The 25764-nt window shown below is 37.7% G+C and overlaps 1 protein-coding gene across 4 annotated transcripts in view; it reads left to right on the forward strand.

Moving 5' to 3' along the window:
• CFAP20DC (CFAP20 domain containing) overlaps positions 1–25764 on the forward strand; it is a 219928-nt gene that overhangs the window by 159852 nt on the left and 34312 nt on the right. For all 4 annotated transcript variants that reach the window (XM_045530678.1, XM_045530675.1, XM_045530673.1 and 1 more), the window contains one exon: positions 5335–5396. In XM_045530678.1, coding sequence (XP_045386634.1) covers positions 5335–5396 — 62 coding nt within the window. The remainder of the gene's footprint in view (positions 1–5334; positions 5397–25764) is intronic.

Consider the following 25764-nt stretch of genomic DNA (forward strand, 5'->3'; position numbering starts at 1 on the left):
CAAGGCCTGATTACCAATAGTAAGAAAAAGAGCTTTAGTCAGATTACATTCAGTTTAGCATCTTTGCCTGATGACTTCACATACATTGCAGTCTGAAGCAAGAAAACCCACTCAGAGTAAAATGAAGACTCTGTAGCAAAATCTATTGTGTTTACCACAAGCTTTGATTCCTCAGCTTTCCTCAGTATCTGTACAGTTCAGAGTAATATGTACTGTTTAAAAGGTGTTTAGATATAATAAATTAGTCATTTAAAAGTGTAATTAAATGTAACCATATTTCTCATAGCAAATTGGCTTTTGTAGGCATCTCTTGCTAAATAAATCAAGCCTATTGAGAAATCCATTGGCCTTTGACAGACAAATTTTTCAAAGTTTCTAACTTAGAACCAAATTCAATTAAAACAATACTTTACAACTTCTGTGGAAACCAGGCTACAAGTAATCAATTTTGGAGAGTTTCTGTTAGGAGTAGCCCTCATGAGATTTATTCCAAAACTGGGCTCTAGGCAGCCTTAGGAAGGGAGCTAGGAGTTAGTTATAATGAATTCTTTAGTGAATTTTATCTTGCTGAGGGATTTTGATTGACAATAGCAGAAAACTATGTTGTGTGTGTGTGTGTGTGTGTTTTCTTTTTAAGGAATAGGAATGGCTATCAATGGACACTGTTTCATGTGATGGCCAAACGAATATAAACTCTAGATCAGCCAACCTGGGCTCAAATCCCAGCTCTACCATTTACTGACACAATCACCTATAAAATGGGGATAATAAAAGGGCCTTCCTCATGTTGGCACTATGCAAATTGAATGAGTACGTGGAATGTCTGTGCCCAGTACTCAGCAGAATAAGCTCTCACTGACTGTAAGCTACTGTTCCCCTGAGGTTGTTTTCCTCAAAGGACCACTCGCATGATTGGAAAAGATTTCTAGGACATTTTCCCTTTTATGACTACTGAGGCCTGTAAGGGTAGGCAGAGATTCTGTTGTGTTTGTTTTGATGTGAGCTTAACCATTGGCATTCAGACTGACCCCCTCAGAGCTTTACAAACAAACTCTTTCATGATTTCAATGTTTCATTCTTTTGTTTCTCTGTCCCTCCTTGAACCTAGATTCAACAAAAGCATGCCTAAAGTACAGCTACCCTGTGAGCAGATGCCACAAAGCCATCATTTCTTCAAGTTAAGAATTCCCATGACCTAAGCAGGGCATGACAGCACATGCCTGTAGTCCCAGCTACTTGGGAGGCTAAGGCGGAAGGATTTTAGCCCTGGAGTTCAAGCCAAGCCTAGGAGATATAACAAGACCCCATCTCTTAATAAAAAAAGAATCCCATAACCTAATATCAAGCATGTAAGTCTCAGTTTATACCAAAAAAAAAAAAAAAAAAAGCTCATTGCATGCATCCATCAACATGGCATGTTGCAGAGCATAATATTTCAAGAAAAACGAGGCAAAATACAAATAATAAAATTATAAGCATCTGGCGAGGTTCTCAGACAAGTTATAATATTTATGGTCTTTATTAACTTTTATAACATTATTGCCATTTTCATAGGTTTTACATACAAACATAAAAATATTGTCTTTACCTTTTAACGTGGCAGGATTATCTTATCTCCTGTTCTTTTATTTAGCCTTCATTTCTCTCCCTCACCCCAAAATTTCTAGCAGCTTGATCATGGAAAAGCAAAGCTTCTTGTGCTCAGTGGTAGTTCATTTTAAATGAGTGCTGTTTTCCTGGCACTAGTGCATAGCAACAGCGCCACCAAAAGGATGAGGTCCTGAGTTTCTCGGCTGTGTTCCATTTCTTTACTCAATAGCATATCAGCATTTTGCATGATATTCCTGGCTACTGTGTATGCAAAATATAATATATTGATATTTCAGGCTCTTTATAGTTAATAGGTTTTAATTTGTTCTGATGTACAGATTCATTAACTTCTCAGCTCTCTTTGGGTGTAATGAGTTTTCTTTTAATCCTCCTGAACTAAAAAGGTAAGTAGTTGATTGTGCTAAGCTGCAAATAAATCAGATGAACAGATGTTCTTCTACAACCATAGAAATGATATATGAAAACTGATATTAGAGTCAGTGTAATATCTGTGCTGTCAGGAGAAAATATTGAAATGTACAAATCGTTCTGCATTTAGTGACTATGAAAGTCACCCCATGAAATAAACTTTACTTATTCTCAGAATACTGTTTATTATATCTTACGTTTGTTCCAAATTTAGCAATGTTGTAAAACTTATTTTCTTTAATTTTAAATATATAATGACATGTCATGAGAATGAAATCAAATGAATTTAATGTATGATAAGGAGGTAGTCATATATATTTTAAATAAATGTATTTCAGGATTACTTTTTTCCCCCTGTCACAAACTGAACTGATTTTGCCATATTTGTTTTTCAAAAACTTAGATATTTGCCACTCTAGGTGTACTCCTGAGCTGGATTAAATACTACAGAGTAATGGTTAAGAGGGTAAGCTGTGAAATCAGACTGCCTGGGTTGAAAGTCTGGCTCCACTATTTCCTGGGTTAACACCCAGTGTCTAGAATTTCGTGTTCTGCTATATGGAGTTGTTCATCTTGTATATTTCATAGAATTTCTGTGAGGATTAAATGAGATAATATCTATCAAGAATTAGCACAGAGTAAGTGCCCAGTAAATACCAGTCACTGCTGTTATGATGATGGTCATAGTTACTTGTAGATATTGGTTGCCATCCCTTTGCATCTATTTATGGTATTCTCTAGATATGGCTGAATTCCAAAATCAAAAACCAAATTTTAATTTCTGTCATTGGTGCTTTCACGGGATGTTACCTACCTAAAAATAGGTTCACTGCTACATATGTATAGAAATGTATTGTGGGGGAGAAAAAATATCTTTTCCTCGCCCCTCCTAGGTTCATGGCTGAGGCCTTTGTAACAAACAACAGAGGAACAAGAGAAGAGCATACAAATTTACTTAACATAAGTTTATGTGACACCAGGAGTCTTCATAAGTAAAAGAAGACCCAAACAAATAGTTAAACTTGTATATTTTTATGCTAAGTTTGACAGAGTGGAAAATCATGGAGAAATATGATTGGACAAAGGGGATATGATCTAACGGTGATAAACTGGGGGAAACTTAGCAAAGCCTTTTGTTCTTCTCTGTGGCCCTGTGTCTTCAGAAATAGATGTCCCTTTCTTCTGGGTTTAGGGAGAGCATCTCTCAAATGAGGGTCTTACAACCTGCTCTCGGGGAAGGTCAGAAAATCCTTCCTTGGTTTTTTGACCAGCTTCAGGGGAGAAGGACAGTGGGAGGTAAGAGTGACCCTCCTGCTTCTGCTGTTTTCTCAAATGCCAAGGCCCTGTATTTTGGGGGTAGTATGTCCTAAGCTCCATCAGTATCAGTTTGTGGGTGGGTACATCTGGCTTCAGACAGCCAATTGTTCCTCTTTCTATTCTTATATCTATTCAAAGTTCTTATTACTTTGAGAAGTTTCCATTGGTTTTGTTTTTGGTGTGTGTGTATGTGTGTGCATGTGTTTTCTAATACTTAATATCTGTATGAATGTGAATCTTTTATTGATTGTGTTCTTTTTTACTCTGTATCATTGAAACTGTTTTATATGAACATGAGAAAACATGGAAAAGGACCAATCTGTATAGTCTAAAGTGAGAGCTGAATCACAAACAAGATAGGATTCTATACCATTTCTATTTTCTAAGGAATGGAATAAGTCATTTGGAATAGGGGATTGGGGATGGATATAAATAGAATTAATAATATAAAACTAAGAAATGGAAATTTGGCTGAATAACAGGACTGTGATGCTTAGAGAGTTATGGAAATGCCTCTGAAAATAAATAGGCAGAGGTCCATTCACTGGAGGCCTGAGTACAGCTGAAATACTGGATGAATACCAATGAATTTATTATCGGGAGTATTTCTACACCAGTGTGAGTTGGTCCAGAGAACCTGTTAGGCCCTTTGCTTGCTAATTTCTTTTTTTGCTGTGAAATAATAAAGCCTAAATCGTAGAACCAAATTTCCCTTGCAAATTGCTGAAAGTCTTATTTCTCTAGTGAGATCAAATATGTCTTACGACATGTTTTTCCTTCCACTGTTCTCCCAGCTGTTGTTTCTTGTTACCGAAATGTTGATGCATTGATATTGGTTCAATTACCAAAGTATCTGTGTACATTTAAATTCATGGTGCATCACAGGTAGTCAGGCTAAGTGACTATGATTATCAGATGGGGTATTTGATTTAAATTAAAGGAACACTTCCAAGAGATTATTTATAGAGGGAGACAGTTTACTCTGAAAAATTCCCATCACCTATGTCATTAATATTTTAGGACCCATTAAAATAAGGAATATGTGAAAAATAAGGAAGATGGGCTCTCTTTATATACAACTGCTACACTGTTTTCCTGGGTTGGGGTCAGCACTGTGGAGCCACATTATTATGGGTGAGAGAGACTCAACACCAACTCTGTTGGGGAAGGAACTAGCTAACGCCCTTTGAATGCAATTTAAAAACGTATATCAAATTCCAACTTGTAATAAAATGAGAATGTTAAAAATGATTTTCATATTAGAATTACATTATTGTTAACCACATAAGTACTTAGAGCTGATGTTCAAAAAGACTGTGGAATTTTCTCTCCTTACAGAACAAAGGAAAAAGATCAAGTTCCATTGGAGGCAGGTGTTTAAGGCTGCATACCATGTAGTTTAGCTATGTTTTGAAACAGACAGTAACTTAAAGGTTTCTTGTGAAGGAAAAATTTGAGATTTCACATCTTTGTTAGGTATCACTATCATTCTTTTAGCTCATTGATTAATGCTTAAGGTTGTATTATACACTTGGGGAAAATGAACACTTTGACCTAAGATTTACATGCATAATTTTCATTAGTGGTAATAGAAATTATCCTTGCAAACTTACGTTGAGACATAGATATATTTTCTGTGTCTCTGTGTTATTGCTTATGCTTGCAATGCAGCATTAGTTCCACAAGATGCCTTGTTATCAGCCAATGTTAGCAGCATAAAAATTCCACAAGGAGGAGGATTTCAACACATGAACTTTACTTACATCACAGATGCTATTGAGTACAGTGATTGGCCATTAAGATAACCTTTTTCCCGTTTATACCACTCTGCTACTTGCTGGATCTCCCAAAGGGCCTTTGACTGTTCTATGAAATAAACCCCTCCCCTTATTATGGATTGTGTCCCAGGAAAAAATTACAGTAATGAGAGTGCATGTGAAAGTATATGTGAAGAGCATTGTGCTAATTAGTAATTCACAAAGGATTTGTCTTTTACAGCCTGTCAATCAGGGTCGTCACTATCAGAAAGAAATGAATCTGCCTTCTCCTTCTAACCCCCGGTAAGAATCATTAATAATCTAAATGGCATTTTTTTAAGATGATTTAAAAGATTGTGCATTTTTCTTGTTTTCATGAAATTATTTTCCAAAACTTCCAAAAAGCTTCCAAAGCTATTTTCTTTCAAAGTCTTTGTTCATCCACTTTTCTTATTTGGCCTGTGGAGTAGCAATGACAGTCTACCTAGGTTTCAATATCTGCCTTTCACTAACTGTGGGACTTTGAGCAAATCATTTAATGCCAAGTAATTCAGGCATAATTACCTCATAGTATTTTGGGGAGGTTCAAATGAGCTAATGCATGAAAAATCCTCAGCATAGTTCCTGTCACAAAGCAACTCTAAGTGTTAATTTATTCCTTATTCTTTTATTTGCATAAATATTTAATTTTAATAGGTATTTAATATTTAGTACAATTTAGGCATAAATCTTTTTTATATAATCTTATGCCTTTAAATTTATCGAGATAGCTTTTATGAGTTCAAATGGCCATTCTCTTTTTTCATAATTTCAAAAGTTCATAATCTCAAAATTATTTCATTATTTTTAAAATGTCATGGGCATATGTCATTTGTCAATATAGAAAACCCTCATTATTTTAGGCTCATTAGGAATAAGCAAATATGAATGTGAGCTTTGAAATATATGTAATATTACATGGCTTTCTGATAAATATGTATATAAGCTAGTTTATCCATAGAAAGGACTATTACCTTATCACTATTTATTATATGCTAGGAATTTATTGAAAAGTCAGTCTGTCTTGACCTCCACCCACAGAGTTTAGTTACTATAATACATCTTATTTTCCAAATGCATCTCCTTATCAAGCTGTCTAATCTGTGCTGTGGGTTGTGCCATGGAGTGGACCAAAACCAAAGATAGCTGTGGCTCCAGGGTGTGTTACCTATTACATACTGTCTCAGTTAAGACTCTGGTTACACATAACAAAAACAACTTGGCTAGTATTAAAAGAGACAGAAAGATAGAGAGGGAGAGAGAGAAAGAACGTCAGGAGGGATTTATTAAATAAAAATAGGGGACTGTATCATAAAACGCAAGGGTAGCCAGCTCTCAGCAGGGGCCTGAAACTAGGAACTAGAGAGCCAAGAGGCAGCGAGCAGTGTCCCCACTACATCTCTGCCTGCTTCCTCCTATCTGCTCTGTTCTCTCTAAGCACCAGCTATCTGTGCTTCCCAGTCCACATATGGCTGTTTAACAGCTCTTGAGTTTACATATTACTGTTCAAAGTATATGCTGAGGCGGACAGACTACATCTGAATCCCAATTTCTACTTTCCAAGGGAGAGAATGTGGTCGGCCTAGCTTGGGCCAAGTATCCACTTCCAGTCTGTTCAGCAATGAACAGTGAGCCAAGCCATGTAAAACTAACTGGCTCCCAGGAGCCCACCTAAATGGTTTACAGCACTCTTACTGGGGCACATGACATTTACTCATGACTTAGGTAGAGTGAATGTTCTTTGCTAGTAATCTCTTCTAAGTGTTCCTGACCTATACAACTGACCTGGTCAATCTTTCATGTTAGCTAGTAACTTAAAATTGAAATTGGAATTTTTGTTTATACACACACATACATGAAGGTGTTTTAACGTTCTCAAAATCAGTTATCTCTTGATAGGTGAACATGTCACTTACAATCTTGCAGCTCATCTAAATTTCCCTAACAAATTCTTTTTTTCTATACATGAGTAAGCTTTCAGGGTAACTGGAAATCCAACTCTGGTCCAAATTATAACAAATTCAAAATTTATAGTTTGAACAAATGAGAGTGGTAGTAAGATATGTTAGAAAGTAGAGCCTTTTGTTTCAATAACTGGAGAAAGAGGACCTAATTTTCTTCCTAATTCTGCCACTAACCTAAGATCTGATCTCAGGTAAGCCTCTTGCCCTCTCCAGATGTTATTTAATAATATGAATACCTTCGTGTGTAAAAGAAAGGATTTGAGTTTCATGCTGTCTGAGGTCAACTCTAGCTTTACGATTCTGTGACTTTTAAGAGACTTATAGACTTTACTTCGAAAAACCAGTCCTACTATCAAAGGATCACACTACTTATTTTTACTTCACTGTCTTATATAGAAAACATACTTCATAAATATTGGATGGCTGGATGAATGAATATTTAGATATGGTAGTATGCAACTTTAAATATCTCTTTTACAAATTGAATTCCCAAAGGTAGACTGTCAGAAAGATAGAATATAAGATAATTCACTAAACAGTATATCTTATACAACAAATGAAATGTTAATTTACTTAGGAAAAATTAATTATTCAAATTTTTACATAGTGTAAAAACAGGCCACATTCTAAAGCAAAAAATAAAATGCCATCAGCTCCATTTGCCAGCAGGTTATCCACTGGTTTCCTAAAATATTAATATATAACTGTTCAGAAAACTTACAGATTACATGACTTGGCTCTTGGCTCAAAATTCAGCAGCTTGGAGAATGGGCAGGAAGGCATTTTTGGGCCATAAATACAGAAGATGAAAAAATTATGAGGTCAGCATATATCATCATATAAAAATGGGATAAATTGAATCATGTAATACAAGTAATTTAACTTAAAATTGAAATCTCTGATTTTCTTAAGATTTGTATTTATTATATTTCTTATAGACAGTATCCCATGCTTTAGACCCTCAAATATAGAACTTTAAAGTTAAACTTTAAAATTAAACAATAATGATAATATGAAAAAATATAAGAAATGAGAAGGTAAGTCTCTAAAGTCTACCCTCTTGGATAAACAAGCATCTAACCTGAATCCTAGATTGAAAGTTCTGCATATGGAGGCTCTGAACAATACATGAAAAGCCAGTAGGCCCTTGATTTCCTGCATGAAGTGTGGTTGTGGTCAGAGTAATGCCCACAGGGCAGAAATGAGGCAGTGTGCACATCCACTGCCACAGGGAGGGCATTACGGTAGCCTCTGGGAAGTGAAATGGCCACATGAGCATCAGTGAAATATCTGCAAGTACTCCAGAGACCTAAGAACCTAAAGTTTTTAAATTACATACACTTATACCCGCATATATACATATTTAGAGAATCACCTTTCAATTAGCTTCATTAATGTAATGGAACAACCAATATCCCCAAAGTCTTTCATTCACATTTTATTCTAGAAAGAGTTTTATTTCTGTGACATAATTATCTTCTCAGTTTTGTGTGTGTGGGATTAAAATTAAAGATAGTATGTTATCCACAAAGCAGGCAAATTTGGGTTTTGAAGAGTTTGCTCTAGGATGAAAATATCTAAAACACTGCATATATTCATATATTGTTTTCCTCACAGTAAAATCATTCACTTAGCCTCACAGGGCAGTGCTTGACATTGCATCAAGGTGGGATGCAACGGTAATCATTTCCCTGAGAAGTTTACAATCTAGGAATTGAAATATATCTGGTTCACCTCATCATATTCCCTTGCGTTTCTAGATTTGCAACAAAGCCATTTCTGCTTGCATTGTTAGGTATGGGGTGACATTTTCCATTATTTTTTCCTAACACACTGACTGATATTTAACAGCCTCTCAGATGCTGGGGCCCTTGCCTCCAGCGTCCACCAACAGTGCCGCTTAGGGGACCGACAGCCTCTAAGACAAGGTGCAGAAATGGCTAACATAATCTCACACGATTTAGAGGAGTATGGGGTAGGAGGAAACAATTTCACAGTTCATTCATGTTGAGAAATATTTCCTAGCATGCAGACTTGCAGGCTGCCAAACAGAGCAAAATGGATGCCATCTGCAGCCCCAAGCCATTTATTTTAAAATGCCATGTATTGGTTGCAGGGTTTAGAGCTGTCCCTTAGGCACATCTATTTATATGTTTATGGAGATTCTTCAGAACAGCATAAGATATTTCTTCTCAGGAATGGGTTTTATGAAATACGGTGTGATTATGTTCTGGTTGTCTGTTCATATGGATGGAGTTGATAACCAGTCTTTCGTTTCAAATGATGATTATACTTGCTATTTTTATAACTCATTGGAAAATTAGAGGAAGGAGGGAATGTAGTCAAAGGCTTTCTCAGGTTCTAAATGCTCATGGAAAATAGATAGAGAAAATCATTCTAGAATGTCCAAGAAGTAATGAATGGCATGATTTTCTAAAGTGTTTGCTTTATGATTTATAACTTATCTATAGTTTTTTTTTAAATGTCATTGTAGATTGTGTTAGGGCCTGAATCCTTTGCAGCTTTGCCACATGTTTGTGTGATATAAACACACTTATAACTATAATTATCTGATAAAGCCCTGCAGTCTTTGACAAATGATTAATAACCACTGACCTCAGTTCCTGCTGGCTCAGCCTGGCTGGCTGAGGCAATCTGGCCTGTCACTGCAACCTGCATGACTACTCTGAACTGATCACAGTAGCACTGTTTTTCTTTTCTCTCCAGTTGTCAGGGCTCAGCCTAATGGGCTTCTCTTCTGTTGCTTAAGCTTTTTATTTCCCAACACAAAAGAGAAAATGTATAAATAAATAAAATTAAATACAGAATTTGTATTTGATGTTCCTCTTCAAATGATTAAGTTTGGATCATTTCAAAACAAGTAAGTTGGATTTTTAACGAATATTCCTCCTTCAGACCAGACAGAGTATTTCTTTATTAACTGAACAAACATTTCATTTCTCTGAACATGGTGTTACTGCTGTTTCCTTTGGATTTTTCCATTAAATCATAATGACTTGATTATAAAACTGAAGGCATCAATATTTATTTTTATCGTTTTTCTTGTTAGCTTTAACTAAGAAAAGATATCAGTACCTCTCATTTCATAATCCCAGTCCCACAGACTCACACCTCTGTTTTCTCTTTCTCTCTCTCTTTCTCATTCTTTGTCTTTCTCCCTCTCTCCCTTTCTCCCTCCCTCCCTCTCCCCCTGCCTGGCAAGGGTAAGAGCTCAGTCAGCATTTGAGTTGAATGAGGGAAAAAGTGAGTGAGAAGGTATTTACCTAGGTGCTGTGGAAAATGAAAATCTTCATCCCCAATGTTAACCAGTTAAATTTCAGAATTTTTTCTGTGTCTTTGCAAGAATTGACCTATCCTTTCCTAAAAATAGGAGGACAGTGATATTGCTTTATTCACAACCAGGTAGAATTATGTCTTTATGAGAGGCCTTTGTTTGGATAGAGTTTAAATCTAATTTCTGTGCATGTACCACTCCCTGCCAAACCAAAGATCCACAGACACTGGCAACCTTTAGAGTGGTCCTAATCTTTAGGACATAATAATTAATAATAGCTTCCAATATTTGTATATTCCAATGACTCTCAAATTTATATTTGCAGTCTTAATCGTCCCTGAATTTCAGACTCATCTATCTAGCTACCAATATACCTCAAATCCAAGCATTCGAAAGGCAACTTGATTTTCTCCTACAAATCTCTTCTTTCTTCATTCTTCCCCATCTCAGAAAATGTCACCATCACCCCCCCATCACCTTTGCTCAAGCCAGAAGCCAAGGGTAATCCCCGTTCTGTCTCTCTGCTACACCTCCATGTCCAGCCACAGCAAGACGTACTGCTGTTCCCTCCAAACATAGTATATGCCAAATCTAGCCTCTTTTCTCTATTTTCCCTGCTGTAGTCCAAGTCCAGATTGCCATCGTCTGTCACCTGGGCAAATGCAATAACTTCCTGTTTTCTCTGCTTCTTTGACCCCTATAGTCTCTTCTCCACTTAGCAAACAGAGTGGTATTGTTATGCCTAAATCAGATCCAGGCATTCCCCATGTAAAACTTCCCAACAGTTCCCTACTGATCAATTTGCACTCCTTACTCTGGCTTTTAAGGCCCTGGAAGCCCACTTCTCAGCCTGTGTTTCAAACCACCATGTGCCTCGCTCACTCTGCACCAAACACCATGTTTCCCTCTCTTTTCTTCAAACACTCCAGGCTTGGTCCCACCTTAGGAGCTCTGCCTCCAGGTTCTCTTACACTAGATCATTGCATAGCTGCTGCTTCATGTCATTAAAGTCTTCATCTATATAAACATCATCTCAGAGAGACCCTTTCTTACCATCCACCCTAAAATAGCCATCAGTCAGTCACCTTTAGCACATTATCTTTTTTTGTTTTCACTATAGTACTCTTCACTACCTGATATTTTTGTTTGTTTGATTTCTGCACACATACCCCTCACTCTTGAATGCTAGAGCGTTTAACTGCATGAGTGTGAGGATATTCTCTCTCTTTCTTGGTATATCCCTAGCCCCTCAAACAGTGCTGAGCACATAGGAGACACTTAAAAAATGAGTGTTGAATTCATTGAACCTCACCTCACAAAAATGAATTTTCCTCATCTCCCTACACTCACTACATCACTGTGTATTTAATTGCTAGCTGGAACCCATGAGCACCTGTATACGTCCCCCTTGGGGGTATCTCGTACCTGGCCCTATTCTCACTTGTAATACATGAAACCCTTTCATGAATTTGTTTGAAATGATCCCTTAGAATATATCCATAACCTAAAGTCTGTAGTAAATGTATCATTTTAAACATTTAAATAGAGACAGTTTTCTAAAATTGAATTTGTGTGTTCTCCATGTATTCTTACTGGCAGTTGCTTATTTGTACTGGCCTATTCACACCTATTTTATAGAATCAGGGTGCCACTTGCAAGTGCCTGGGTTGCCCAGAAATCTGCCTGGGTTGCCACTGATGCAGAATGTATACTCAACCCTCAACAGGCTAACAGAATCTGGACAAGCAAATGCAAAAAAAAAGACCCATTATTTATATGCATATGCATGCATACTTTGAGATTTTGTATACACACACACACACACACACACAGGCATACCTCAGAGATATTGTGAGTTTGGTTCCAGACCACTGCAGTAAAGCAAATATCACAGTAGAGTCACATGAAATTTTTGCCTTTCCAGTACATATAAAAGTTATCTTTACACTATTCTTTAGTCTATTAAAGTGTACAAAATCATTATATCTAAAAAAAAGTATATACCTTAATTAAAAAATATTTTACTGCTAAAAAATGCTAACAATCATCCAATCATCTGAGCCTTTAACAAATCTTACTCTTTTTGTTGGTGGTAGGTCTTGCCTCAATACTGATGGCTGCTGACTGATCAGGGTGGTGGTTGCTGAAGGTTGGGGTAGCTGTGGAAATTTCTTAAAATAGGACAACAGTGAAGTTTGCTGCATTTATTGACTCTTCCTTTCATGAAAGATTTCTCTGTAGCATGTGATGCATTTTACCCACAGTAGAATTTCTTTCAAAATTGGACTCAACCCTATCAAATCCTGCCACTGCTTTATCAATTTAGTTTATGTAATACTCTAAATTCTTTGTTGTCATTTCAACAATATTCACAGCATCTGCACCAAGAGTAGATTCCATCTCAAGAAACCACTTTCTTTGCTCATGCATAAGAAGCAACTCCTCATCCACTCACGTTTGATCATGAGATTACAATCCATCACATCTTCAGGATCCACTTCTAATTCTAGTTCTCTGGCTATTTTCACCACGTCTGCAGTTCCTTCCTCTCCTGAAGTCTTGAACTCCTCTAAGTCATCCATGAGGATTGGAATCAACAACTTCTTCCAAACTTTTATTCATGTTGATATTTTGACCTCCTCCCATGAGTCATAAATGTTCTTAATGGCATCTAGAATGGTGAATCCATCCCAGAAGGTGTTCAATATACTTTTCTAAGATCCATTATTTATATGCATATGCATACATACTTACAGATTTTATATATATAAAATATATATATATACACATGCACAGGTATAACTCAGAGATACTGTGAGTTCAGTTCCAGACCATTGCAATAAAGCAAATATTGCAGTAAAATGAATCACATGAAATCTCATCAGAAGGATTACTCTCTATGACATCTATAGCCTTATGAAATGTATTTCTTAAATAATAAGACTTGAAAGGCAAAATTACTCCTGCAGACCCATGGGCTACAGAATGGATATTGTGTTAGCAGGCATGAAAACAATGTTCATCTCCTTCTTCATCTGCATGAGAGCTTTTGAGTGACCAGTTGCATTGTCAGTGAGCAGTAATATTTTGAAAGGAATCTTTTTTTTATGATCAGTAGGTCTCAATAGTAGGGCTTAAGATATTCAGTAAACTATGCCATAAACAGATGTTCTGTCATCAGGCTTTGTCGTTCCATTTCTAGAGCACAGGCAGAGTAGATTTACCATAATTCTTAGGGGCCCTAGGATTTTTGGAATGGTAAATGACCATTGGCTTCAACTTAAAGTCAACAGCTGCATTAGCCTCTAATAAGAGAGTCAGCCTGTCCTCTAAAGCTTTGAAGCGAGGTATTGACTTCCCCTCTTTAGCTATGAAAGTCCTAGATAGCATCTTCTTCTAATAGAAGGCTGTTTTGTCTACATGAAAAATGTGTTGTTTTAGTATAGCCACCTTCATCAATGATCTTAGCTAGACATTCTGGGTAATGTGCTGCAACTTGTGCATCAGCACTTACTGCCTCACCTTGTACTTCTATGTTGTGGAGATGGTGTCTTTCCTTAAACCTCATGAACCAAACTCTGCTAGCTCCAAACTCTTCTTCTGCAGTTTCCTCACCTCTCTTAGCCTTCATAGAATTAAAGAGAGTTAAGGCCTTGCTATGGGTTACACCTTGGCTTAAGGGAATGTTGTGGCTGGTTTGATCATCTATCCAGACCACTCAAACTTTCTCCATATCAGCAATAAGGCTATTTCACTTTCTCATCATTTATGTGTTCACTGGAGTAGCACTTTTAATTTCCTTCAAGAACTCTTCCTTTGCATTCACAATTTGGCTGTTTGACACAAGAGGCCTAGCATTTAACCTATCTCAGCCTTCAACATGCCTTCCTCACTAAGCTTAATCATTTCTAGCTTTTGATTTAAAGTAAGAGAGTTGCAATTCTTTCTTCCACTTGAACACTTAGAGGCCTTTGTAGGGATATCAATTGGCCTAATTTTAATTTCGTTGTGTCTCAGAGAATAGGAAGGCCCGAGGAGAGGAAGAGAAATGGGGGAATCACTGGTCAGTGGAGCAGTTAGAACACACGTAACATTCATAGATTAAGTTTGCTGTCCTTTGTGGGCATGATTTGTGGTGCCCCAAAACAAATACAATAGTAACATTAAAGATCACTGATCACAGATCACCCTAACAGATATAGTAATAATGGAAAATTTTGAAATATTAAGAGAGTACCAGAATGACACAGAGACACAAGTGACAAAAAACACATGCTGTTGGAAAAATAGCGCTGATAGACTTTCTCGACACAGGCTTGCCACAGACCTTCACCTTGTAAAAATGCAATATCTGCAAAGCACAATAAAACAAGGTACGCCTCTGTGTGTGTATACAGACACACATACATATGCATGTGTATATATATCTTGAGAGAGGGAAAGAAAAGAGAGAACTTGAAACTGTGGTGCTGGTATACTCTTAAATTCAAGTAACTCCCTGCCCCTTCTACTCACAGAGAGGTCCTTAGTCCACTGCTCTCCCTTCAAAACAGACTTTTAAAACACCTGGTACAAGACTCCAGCTGGACCCCTCTCCTCCCCAGTCCACAGCAGAACCCAAGACCAAGAATGGCTTTTCTGACCTCTCTAGCCCTGCTCCAGAGAAAGCCCCAGTTAAAGCCACCCCAAGTAGCAAACTGAATCCCTGCAGAATCATCCTGCTTTTCACCTCTGACCTCTCTTAACTCAGGGCCGGCCACATCTAGCACAACTCCAGGAAGCACCATTCCCACTGGGCTCCAGGGGACCCAGAAATTCACCAGCAGTACAATGTGAGTGAACAGTTGGACAGCTGGCAGTCCCCTGCCCCATCACTTCTTCCTTCTCCTCTGCTCTTGGCACCTGGGGACCTGCCCAGCCCACGTTCAGCCCCAGTTGTGATCAATTATTCTACCTGAGCAAGTTTGCACAGATTGTATCCCTACTCCAGTTACCCTGCCCCATGCCCTGACTAGCCTTCACAACAGAGGACTTGGGGCCCACCCCTGCCCACCTACCTAAGACACCTTTTTCTTGGCCCTCTCCCAGAGCCATCTACCTGGGCATCAGCTGCACCCACTCTCCAGTATGCCCAGATGGGATGTCTGACTCCTGTCTGACCAGGTTTCTCTTGGGCCACTGGGACTTAGTGCTTCCACCTGAGTCTCCTAGCTTTTCCATTGTACTCCATGAGAGAATCTGAAGGCATTAGGACTGGGAAATACTAATATTTTAGTTATTGTCATGTTTTCCAAAATTATAAACTCAAGAAACCCATTTCCGTGAGAGTTTTGGAACAACAGAGTTCATCTTCTCCCCCCACCCCCAACTCTCAAAAGCTTCTATGCCTGAAAAGACAGATCCCTGAAGAGTCTTGGGGTTTTTAGCTAGCAGAGTGAGGGGCTCCTGGGATTACTCAGGCCTCCCCAGTAATTGATATCCATCCAGATGGTGAACTCAGATTACCTTTGGCCCACAGTTCGTGCAAAGAAGTTAACTGTCAAAGCAATTATTTACCATTCTGGTGTTTTACAGTTTTAGCTTTTAATTAAAAGATTCAGCTTCCCTTCTACAGTAATGAGACCCTTTAAAAAGTCTTAGTACTAATTCTAGTTTATAACATTCACCTCCATTCTGTCTGGGGCAGATGGGGAGGGAATGCAGGCTGAGGCTCAGGAGAATGACATGAACCTAACAAATGGAAGACTGTAATTATTGTTAAGTAGCCCCAGCCAATCACATCTGTACACTCACCGCCTCATTCATTTTGTAATCCAGTGCAGAATAGCTTTCCTTGTTGTTTAAACAGGGAACCTCTACAACACAATATGATTTAAAGAGTGTGGCAGCTCATACCTTCAGCAATACTTGGTGAGTATTTTTGAAGTACCTACTACATGACTTTAATATGCCCTCGATAAGCTTGTGGCCTTCCAGCAGAGGCCAGACCACACTGCCTGTCAGGCAGCGTATGCACGTTTTCTGGAAGGTGCCAAGAGGAGTGAGGAGTAAGAGCATGTACCAAGCCCAGCACAGGAGAAATTACAGCCTTTCCAAACCCACAGTTGGTTACTTCTTTTCTGTGACTTTTTGTTTTTCTTGTTAATGAAAAACATTCCATTTTGAAATTGATTAAAGTTAAAACACATAATTTTTCACTCTAGCAACATATTATGTTTACCAGCATCTACAGCTTCCTATTATGCTGTTCATTACCACATAAAAACCCACTCAGTATAATAAATACTGTACGTCAGACGTCCCAGCCTGTTTAAAATGACTTGAAGGTGAAAAGACAAACAACTTTTACCTGATTTGAGTGAATTAACACTAACATTATTGTTCTGTTGACTCTTTCTTCTCCATTGATTTTTAAAACCCTTTAGCTCCTTTACTATCCATTAAAACAAATCAGATGCAATTTGGTGGTTCAGGACAAGAAAACGCTGTTGGGTGTTGGGTGCATGTATAGAAAAAAAATTATGTATACTCTGAAACAGGACTGGTTAGAAGGCAGCTTCTCATATGTTGCTGTAAACAACTTATTTGCTTTGGACTTTTGAGGTTAACAACAATAGTCGCCTTTGAATTGTTATGTGGACACTTGGCTCAGCGAAAAAGGAAACCAAATGGTGATTTGTACATGATGTGCTTTAAATAAGCAAGCTATTGTTTTTTGTGGCTGAATAGAACTCCATGGTATACATATACCATGTTTTATTAATCCACTCATGTATTGATGGGCACTTGGGTTGTTTCCACATCTTTGCAGTTGTGAATTGTGCTGCTATAAACATTTGAGTGCAGATGTCTTTTTTATAGAATGTCTTTTGTTGTTTTGGGTAAATGGCCAGTAATGGGATTGCTGGATCAAATGGTAGATCTACTTGTATCTCTTTGAGATATCTCCATATTTAGCACCTCTTGTATTATCCTGGATAGAGCTGGAACCCATTCTACTAAGTGAAGTATCCCAAGAATGGAAAAATAAGCACCACTTGTACTCACCATCAAATTGGTTTTAACTGATCAACACTTAAGTACACATATAGCAATAGGATTCATCGGGTGTTCAGCATATGGGAGAGGGAGAAGGGGATGGGTATATATATACATAATGAGTACAATGTGCACCGTCTGGGGGATGGACACGCTTGAAGCTCAGACTCGGATGGGGCAAGGGCAATATACATAACCTAAACATTGGTACCCACATAATATGCTGAAATAAAAAAGGGAAAAAAAAGGAAAGAAATTAAGCGAGCTAGAATTTTACATACTCTGATATTTTTCAGTCTTTAATTCTCTTTATTTGCAGAACTAATAGACTAATAAGCAACTGAATCAAGGCAAGAAAGGCGGAAGAGTAAATATTTTCTGTTGAATTAATAGTGAACAGTTTTTAATTATTAGAACCATTTATACTTTCAAAATAACAATGAACAAGAACCCCAAGATCGGGCCTGGTCTGAAGTCAGTCGATATTATGATTAAATGAAAGTCTCAACTTAAATAAAATCACAGTATTACTTTCAATTAAGCAGTGATGTTTATGGTAATGAAACTTCACCTTTTGTGGGGGTAATTCATCCCTAAATTTGCAAAGGAATGATTATCTCTTTCTTTACAGCTAAGTAAAGGTTGAGAGTGAGAGTGAGAATCCATTCATTGGCCACTAACATTGAGAGAAAATCCCATTGTCACTGGTGTTTTGACTTGGTGAAGGATGCACTTAACTTTGTTTTTTACCATTTGCCCTCTTCCAACCTCTTTAACAACACTCTTATTGAAACCTGAAATTGCCTTCATGTTGGAAATAATGTTAATTCACATTAGGAGTCCAGAAAAGTTTACTTTCTCCTGCTAGAGTAATGGAGAAATGGGAAACAAACAAGAACAATCACCCATATGACATTCTCTAAATTTGCTTGTGAATTTCTAAATTTCAGTGCTAGCAAAAAAGAAAGTTGCAGCAAAGCATACAGTAAATGAAGATATTATGTATTAGGAAAGGAATGAATCTGTCATTTTGACGGATTGTGAGGCTAAGAGTAGATTAACAGATTACTCATAGTCAGAAGGCAGCTTGGTGTGAAAAATGTGCAGGAAATGATAAGTGCGGGTTTGTGCTGATTTAATGATATTTTTAAACTACAATAACACTCTGGTAGTATAATATAATAAAGCACTTGGCTTGCATTTTTATGTCATCAACATATTTCCAGTTTGACCTTAAAAACATTTTGGGCCATTCTCTATTAAAATATGTAGCTTTCAGATTAGAAAAGGTACCATCTAAAATACCACAGCAGTGCCTTTACAGGAAATACCAGTGGCTTTTAAAATCAGCTCTTTCCTAAACTAGCATTTGGAATACAAATTTTAATTATGTTTTAAGCGTACTAACACCACATAGACTTTTTCTTTAGGCATTTAAATCACTTAAAACAAGAAATTGTTATCTTCTAAGAGCCATTTCTAGTAAAATGCTTTGAAGATACCACTGATTTGTCTTTATATTTTCATTGTCAGTTTGTAGGTTAGTAGTTGAGATCATAGAGTATTTAGGAATGAAGCTACTATATTTTCCCACAGATAGCGGATAAAAGTACTTGCAAATTTGAATTGAGTACTCTGAGTCACAGCAAGAAATAAGATGAATTACTTGTTTTATTTTGTATTATCACAAATATTTATCAGGAAGCAAAACTTTTTAAGAGGTTTATATTTTTATGTAAGTAAAATCGAGATTTTTTTAATAGCACACTTTTAGTTAATTTGACAATGATGGACTTGGGTGGCCAAAAATTTTCAGAATAAAATTTCAGTGGTGCATTTCAATAGTCTTTAATGCTAACATCTTAATATTCAAAACCTAATGTAAGGTTTGGGTTTCGTATTATCTTCTCTCAGTTCACTAACAATGGCTTTACATAATGAGGTACAATGAAACTTGTAAGAGAGAAAAATATTACATTTACTATCTAAACACATGTATCTAACCCAAGTACAAATAAATATCCTAATATGGCGTGCCCAGGGCTTCAATCCCAGACATGATTGTGGTTCAAATTATGTTTTATATAAATAGGAAAGAATTTTACCAGAATTCAGCATGTTTTGTACATTTCCCCTTTTCTAACCTTTATACTCTCAATTTGGGGTAAGTAAACAAGCTTATGTAAAAAGGTGGTCAATATTCTTCTTGGTATAAATTCTGAAATGCATGTAGCCAACGTTGTTTGTATATTTTCTGACTTCCTTGAATATTTGTTGTCTATAATAGTTATTGACATTTGCCAAACATTCTCAACTCTCCAGATTCCAAGCATGTAGTTGGATTGCACTTCTAGGTCCCCTTGTTTTGGGGTGGAGCTAACTAGCCCAACTAGTTCTAGCCAGTCAAGTAGGAGCAAAATGGCGTGTGGTGTTACTTGGCTGGAGCATTTAATTGTAGCTCTGAAACCCTCCCAGATTCTCTTTCCCTCAGACAGTCACCAGAAATATTCAAGATAGTGGTGACTCTGTTAGCCTGGACACTGAATGACTGTGATAAACAGAGTCTGTTAGGGACATTTAACATGAGTAAGAAATAAATGTTTGTTATTTTTAGCCACCGAGATTTGAGGGTTGTTTGTTACCAAGCATAGCCTATCTTTGTTCTGACTGACACAGTTACTAGCTGTGACATTGAATATATTTTGTCACTGGAAATACAGCATTCCATATGCTTTCATATTTGAAGGTTAGAAATTCGTTAAAATGTTGACCTTTGTGTGAGAGTCACTGGCATATAGTAGAATAAGTCATTTTAGGAGGAGGTTTAGTGCACTGGTTAAAAGCACAGTCTCTGGAATGAAAAGGCCAGGTTTGCATTCTTATGAAATTATTTAACTCTCCAAGCCTCAATTAAGCTGTCCAAAAATAGGGGTTGTATTTTACTACCTACCTTGTAGTGTTATTGCAGAAATTAAATATGCATGAAGAGTTTTGCACAGGGCCTGGCATATGTCTTTTCATTAAATGGTAGAAAACAATGCTAGTGGTGGTAGGGATAGTAATAGTAATATTAAGAATAAGTATCCCCCCCCAAAAAAAATAAATCACACTTTGAGAATCTTAGAGAGTGTGAAGAGATTATAGAGATGATTTAACCCAGTGTCTCTTCAAACTCTACACATCTTGCCAGGGAAGCAGGCTCAGTGCAGCATAAGGCAGTCCATTCTGTTATTGGGCCACTCCAATCATGGGAAATCTTCCTTACACTGAGCTGATATAGGCCATCCTATAACTTCTTCTCATTGATCCTAACTCTCTTTCCCGAACAATAAGTTGAACCATCACTCTTTCACGTAATACTCCTTGACATTTTTTAATACCACTTCTGGATTGTTCCATTTTCTCCTCCGGTCTCTCACATTTTCTCACTCCAGCCTCAAGTTCATTTCGCCATTCCTGGTCCTGGCATAGTCCTAATTACCTTCATTTGGACACCTTTGAGTTTAACAAATTGGGATTCTCTAAATGGAACAAAATAATCTAGATATAATCCAAACAGTTTGGACTGGAGTTAGACCATTGACCAGGACACTGTGTATATTAGTGTAGCTTAAATCACATCTGTATTTTTAGTTCCCGTATCCCACTAATGTCTTACCTTTGGCTTTTGGTCCCCTAGAATGATCCCCATCTTTCTCCTGGACTATTGCTGCAGCCTCCTGAATAGTCTCTGCATCCACATGTGCTTTTCACCACACCCTTACCCATTCCCCATGGAGCAGCCAGAGTGACCTTTTCTAGACACAGATCTGACCCTGACACACCCATATTAACACCCCTCAATGGCTTCCCATTGCTCATAGGGTAAAGACCAAAATCTTTTAATGACCTGTAAGGCTTGAGTGGCGTGGCCCATGCCTTCTGGTCCAATCTTGTTTTGCACCATTCTTCCTGTAGAGGCTTGGGTGTTAGCCACACTAGGCCTCCTTTCCTTTCCTCAGACCTGCCTGTCTCCAGGCCTTTGCCCACTATTCTCTCTCATCCTGGAATGTTTTTCCCCCTACCTTGCCTCTCCTTGCCTGGGTAACACCTATTCATCCATTAGATTTCCTCTCAGGTATCACTTCCTCTAGGGAACTCTGGATGGAGTTCATGTGTTCGCATCACACCATTTACCTTCACAGCATTTATACATTTTTGTGGGATTATCTGACTGATGTTTGTCTCACCCACCACACTGTGAGCTTTAAGAGGGCAAGAACTCTATTTTTGCTCACTATTACATTTTGTGCCAGGACCTGACACAAAACAGGATCTTGGTAAATATTTGTGAAATAAATATTGGCATCTAAACCATTTTTCTTGACTATCAGGATCATTCTGAATCTCTGTTCTGTCATTCAGCCTAGTCTGTCTTTCAACACAGTGTCTTCTACAAATTTGAAAAGCATGCTCGCTTACCACATCACCTTTACTGCAACCTTAGATAGATCATAGCTGAAGATAGAGCTCTTTGGTCCTCCATTAAAGATCTTCCACCATGTTAATATTGATCAACAGCAAGTGTAAAGTGATATGATAAATCTAAGTTATTTTAATTTACAAATAGTCCAATGGAGTCATGCATTTGATGCATGATAATTTCATCAGTAGCATATTATTTCTGGGATGTTATGATTCACATTCATGTGCCGCTCTCCCCTGTCCTTCATCTATGGCAGACATTGCTGGTGGATCACAATCTTCTTGCCCACTGAGCATGGATGTAAACTTAAAATCCTTCTCAATAATGTACTCCAGGCAGTACTACCAACCAGAATTAGCATGAGATTTATAACCTGTTTGTCTTCTTTGAGCTAGAATTTCCATTATTCATTTAATAAACTAGGTTATGAAGAGAATTTATTCCTAACCCTACATGACACTCCCTAACCCTGGAGTCATCATTTTGCAAATATCTCCCTATCTAAAAGTCATCCACCCTCTTCTGTAAAGCCTTCCTTGATTCAAATGAGATTAAGACTGCTCCTTCTTCACAACCCTGACTCAGGGCTCCACATCAACCGTGATTAACATCTTAAACATTAAATCATGGGCATGATATATCTTTCAATTAATTAATGATTTCTGCCTCTGGCAATGGCAGACTTGGTTGTTTCACACTAAACTTCTCTCTTAGAACAACCAGAAAAAACAGACAAAATATAAAAATCATCTCCTTGAAGCCATTGGAGAGCTTCCAAGTCTCCATGAGGATTTATGGGGCCTCAATCCAGGATCTAGGAGAGAAGGGATGCCAGGAGAGGTAGCCTTAGCATTACGCCACTTTTCTGCAGAAAAATGCCACTTCAGAAAGCAGCAGCTGAGGGGCTGAGTTGCTGAACAAGGCCTTCAGTGCCTCCTGAGCTTGGGGGACAAAAGTTGGAGTTCAGGACCCATTAAGGGATGGGGCAATAGTAATACAACAAAATACAACCCCTTAGGGAAAGAAGTGAGCCAGAAATAGACCAGCCCTTTGGAGGATTAAAGACATGTCTTGAATCATCCTAATCACTGGTTAGATTAGGGCACTCTGACCCTACCTTAATTGCCTGCTGGAAGCAAAGGAATTCCATCCAGAGGAAGAAAACATCATCTAGAGCAATTGTCCTGTTGAAATGGAATTCAACCCATATATATAATTTTTAATTTTCTAGTAACCACATTAAAAAGTATAAAACAGGTAAAATCAATTTTAATAATGTATACTGTTTAATCCAGTATATCCAAAATATCATTTCAACCTGTAATTGTTGGGAGGAAACTTTTCCTCTACCAGCCTAGGTTTTAGTGATGGGGTCTACAAATTAATTGGTCACAGACAAATTAAGAGGAAAAAGGGTTTATTACACATACATGTGCGAGCATTCCATAAGGAACAGTTCTCCAAACAGCCATATACCAGCTTGTTAAAGGACTGAGAGGGTAGGGCTTCAATGGGAAAGGTCGGAAGGTTCTGATAAGGCTTGTTTACATAATTTCTTGGAGTGATCGGGCAATAAAAGTCAGCTGCCTCTCTAACTGAAGAATTCCCCAGAGAGGGAGTTTGTAGCAACTGACTCTCAGAGCTCTCCTTTAGTCAGAAAAGGGAACAGATACGATTCCTTTCTGCATCTGTTGTTTGTCCAAATGTTTTCAGTTTAAAGTAGTCTCTATGCCATTCTGGTGGTTTGTTGGTCCCTTCATAATCAATATAAAATATTATTACTGAGATATTTTACATTCTCTTTTTCATATTGAGTCCTTGAAATCCAATGTATGTTTTAAGCTTACAGGCCATCTCAATTCAGACCAACCCCATCTCAAGTATTCAGTAGCCCCTTGTGGCTAGTGACTGTCATATTGGATGATGCAATTCTAGAAGATAACATTGAAGCATAGCTTCATGACCTTAGGATGGGAAAAGATTTCTTAAACAGGTCTCAAATTTTATTAACTATAAAGGAAAATGTTGATAAATTAGACTATTAAAATAAGAAACTTATTAAAGGGACACCACTTAAGCACATAAAAAGGCACAATGCAGAGTGGAAGATGTTTGCAACCCAGAGAAGGTTCATGTCCAGAATAAAGAGGCAGCCCAAAAGAAAGCAAAAATGACCAAGAGACTTTAACAGGCATTTCACAAAAGAAGATATCCAAATAGCCAGTAAACAAATGAAAGTGTACACTGATTCATTAGACATCAGAGAAATGCAAATTAAAAGTGCACTGTGATTCCACAACATCCCTATCATAATGGCTAAGATGTAAAATACCAATTGTGGTGAAGACAGGGAACAACTGAAATGCTTACATACTGCTGGTGGGAGTATAAATTGATACTACTACTTTGGAAAACTGTTTAGGCAGCATCTACACAAGATGAACATACAAGGTGAATACCCTTTTGCCCAAAAATTAAGTACCCTCCTAGATGTGCAGCCAGTAGAATGCATATGCATATGTGTATCCCCATAGATAAACTGTGAGGACTCACTCCACCACCCAGAATTGGTATAAAGATTATTTTAAAATGAAAACATTTGAGCTACAGAACATGCAGGAAGAAATTATATCTTAACTTCTCTAACTAAAGTAGAGCTTTTTGAAAATGTAGATGCTATTAACAACTCTCTGAGAGAGTTTCCTGCAAATTCAGCTGTCACAGAGACAGATTACTCGTTACTGTTAATATCAAACAGCCTAACAGAACCTTCCATACTTTCATCCCATTCATTGCAGCCCTAAAACATTACCTCTTCTTTGTTAAGTTGGTATATAAACCTTTATCCCTGGCTATTCAGTGAGTTATTCACTACTGAGCAACTCCCATGTGCACTGTAAATAAACTGTCTTCTATTACTCCATCTATTGTCAGTTGATGATTTACATGCCCCCAGGCACTGGACCCAAGTTGGAAGTGGAAAAGTTTTTCCTCCCTACATAAACACATCCATGATAGCCCAAACTGAAAACAGCCCATTCCACTTCAGTAGTAGAAGGGATAAGCAAATTGTGGTTCACTAACACAATGGAATACTGTTTACACTCAAAAACATAGATGAATTTTACAAATGTAATATTCAGGGAAAGGAGCTAGACAACTGAGGAATGTATTTCCTATGATTCCATTAATATAGAGTTCAAAAATAGGCAAACTGATTCATAGTGTTAGAAGTCACCATCTGGGTCACCCCTGGGGAGAAGAGAGTATAATTATTACTGCCCATCCAGGTTCTTTGCCTGCTGCATGGGAGAAAGCTAATACACTGAGACAGCAGGGGTTGCAGCAAAGAAAGAGTGTAATATCACAGGCAGCCTGAGCAAGGAGAGATAGGAGGAATTTCTCAAATCTATCTCCCCAAGAATTTGGAGACCAGGGTTTTTAAAGATAGCCTGGTAAACAAAGGGCTAGGGAATTGAGTCTGCTGATTGGCTGGGGATGAACTCACAGGGTTGGTAAGCAGAAATCATCTTTTGCACTGAGACAGTTCCTGGGGAGAGGGTCGCAGGACCTGTTGATTCAGTTCCCAAGTATGGCCACTTGTCCAGTTGGTGTAGGTTGATCCCCACGAATGCAGAGTCTGGAAAATATGTCAAAGATGAGTCATAGGTTTTACAATAGTGATATTATCTATAGAAGTGATTAGGGAAGTTACAAATCTTAGGCTAGTCAGGGTTACGTGACTTCTAAGCAATAAGCAACGACAGGAAGGCAAGCAATGAAATAATGTCTGGTTATTAGTAACTTTTAGCTATGCCTGTACTTCTATAGAAATCAGACTTCTATCACAAGTCTTGCCTTATGGCCCTA

This window comes from Lemur catta, chromosome 18 (assembly GCF_020740605.2).
Source record: "Lemur catta isolate mLemCat1 chromosome 18, mLemCat1.pri, whole genome shotgun sequence".
NCBI lineage: Eukaryota > Metazoa > Chordata > Mammalia > Primates > Lemuridae > Lemur > Lemur catta.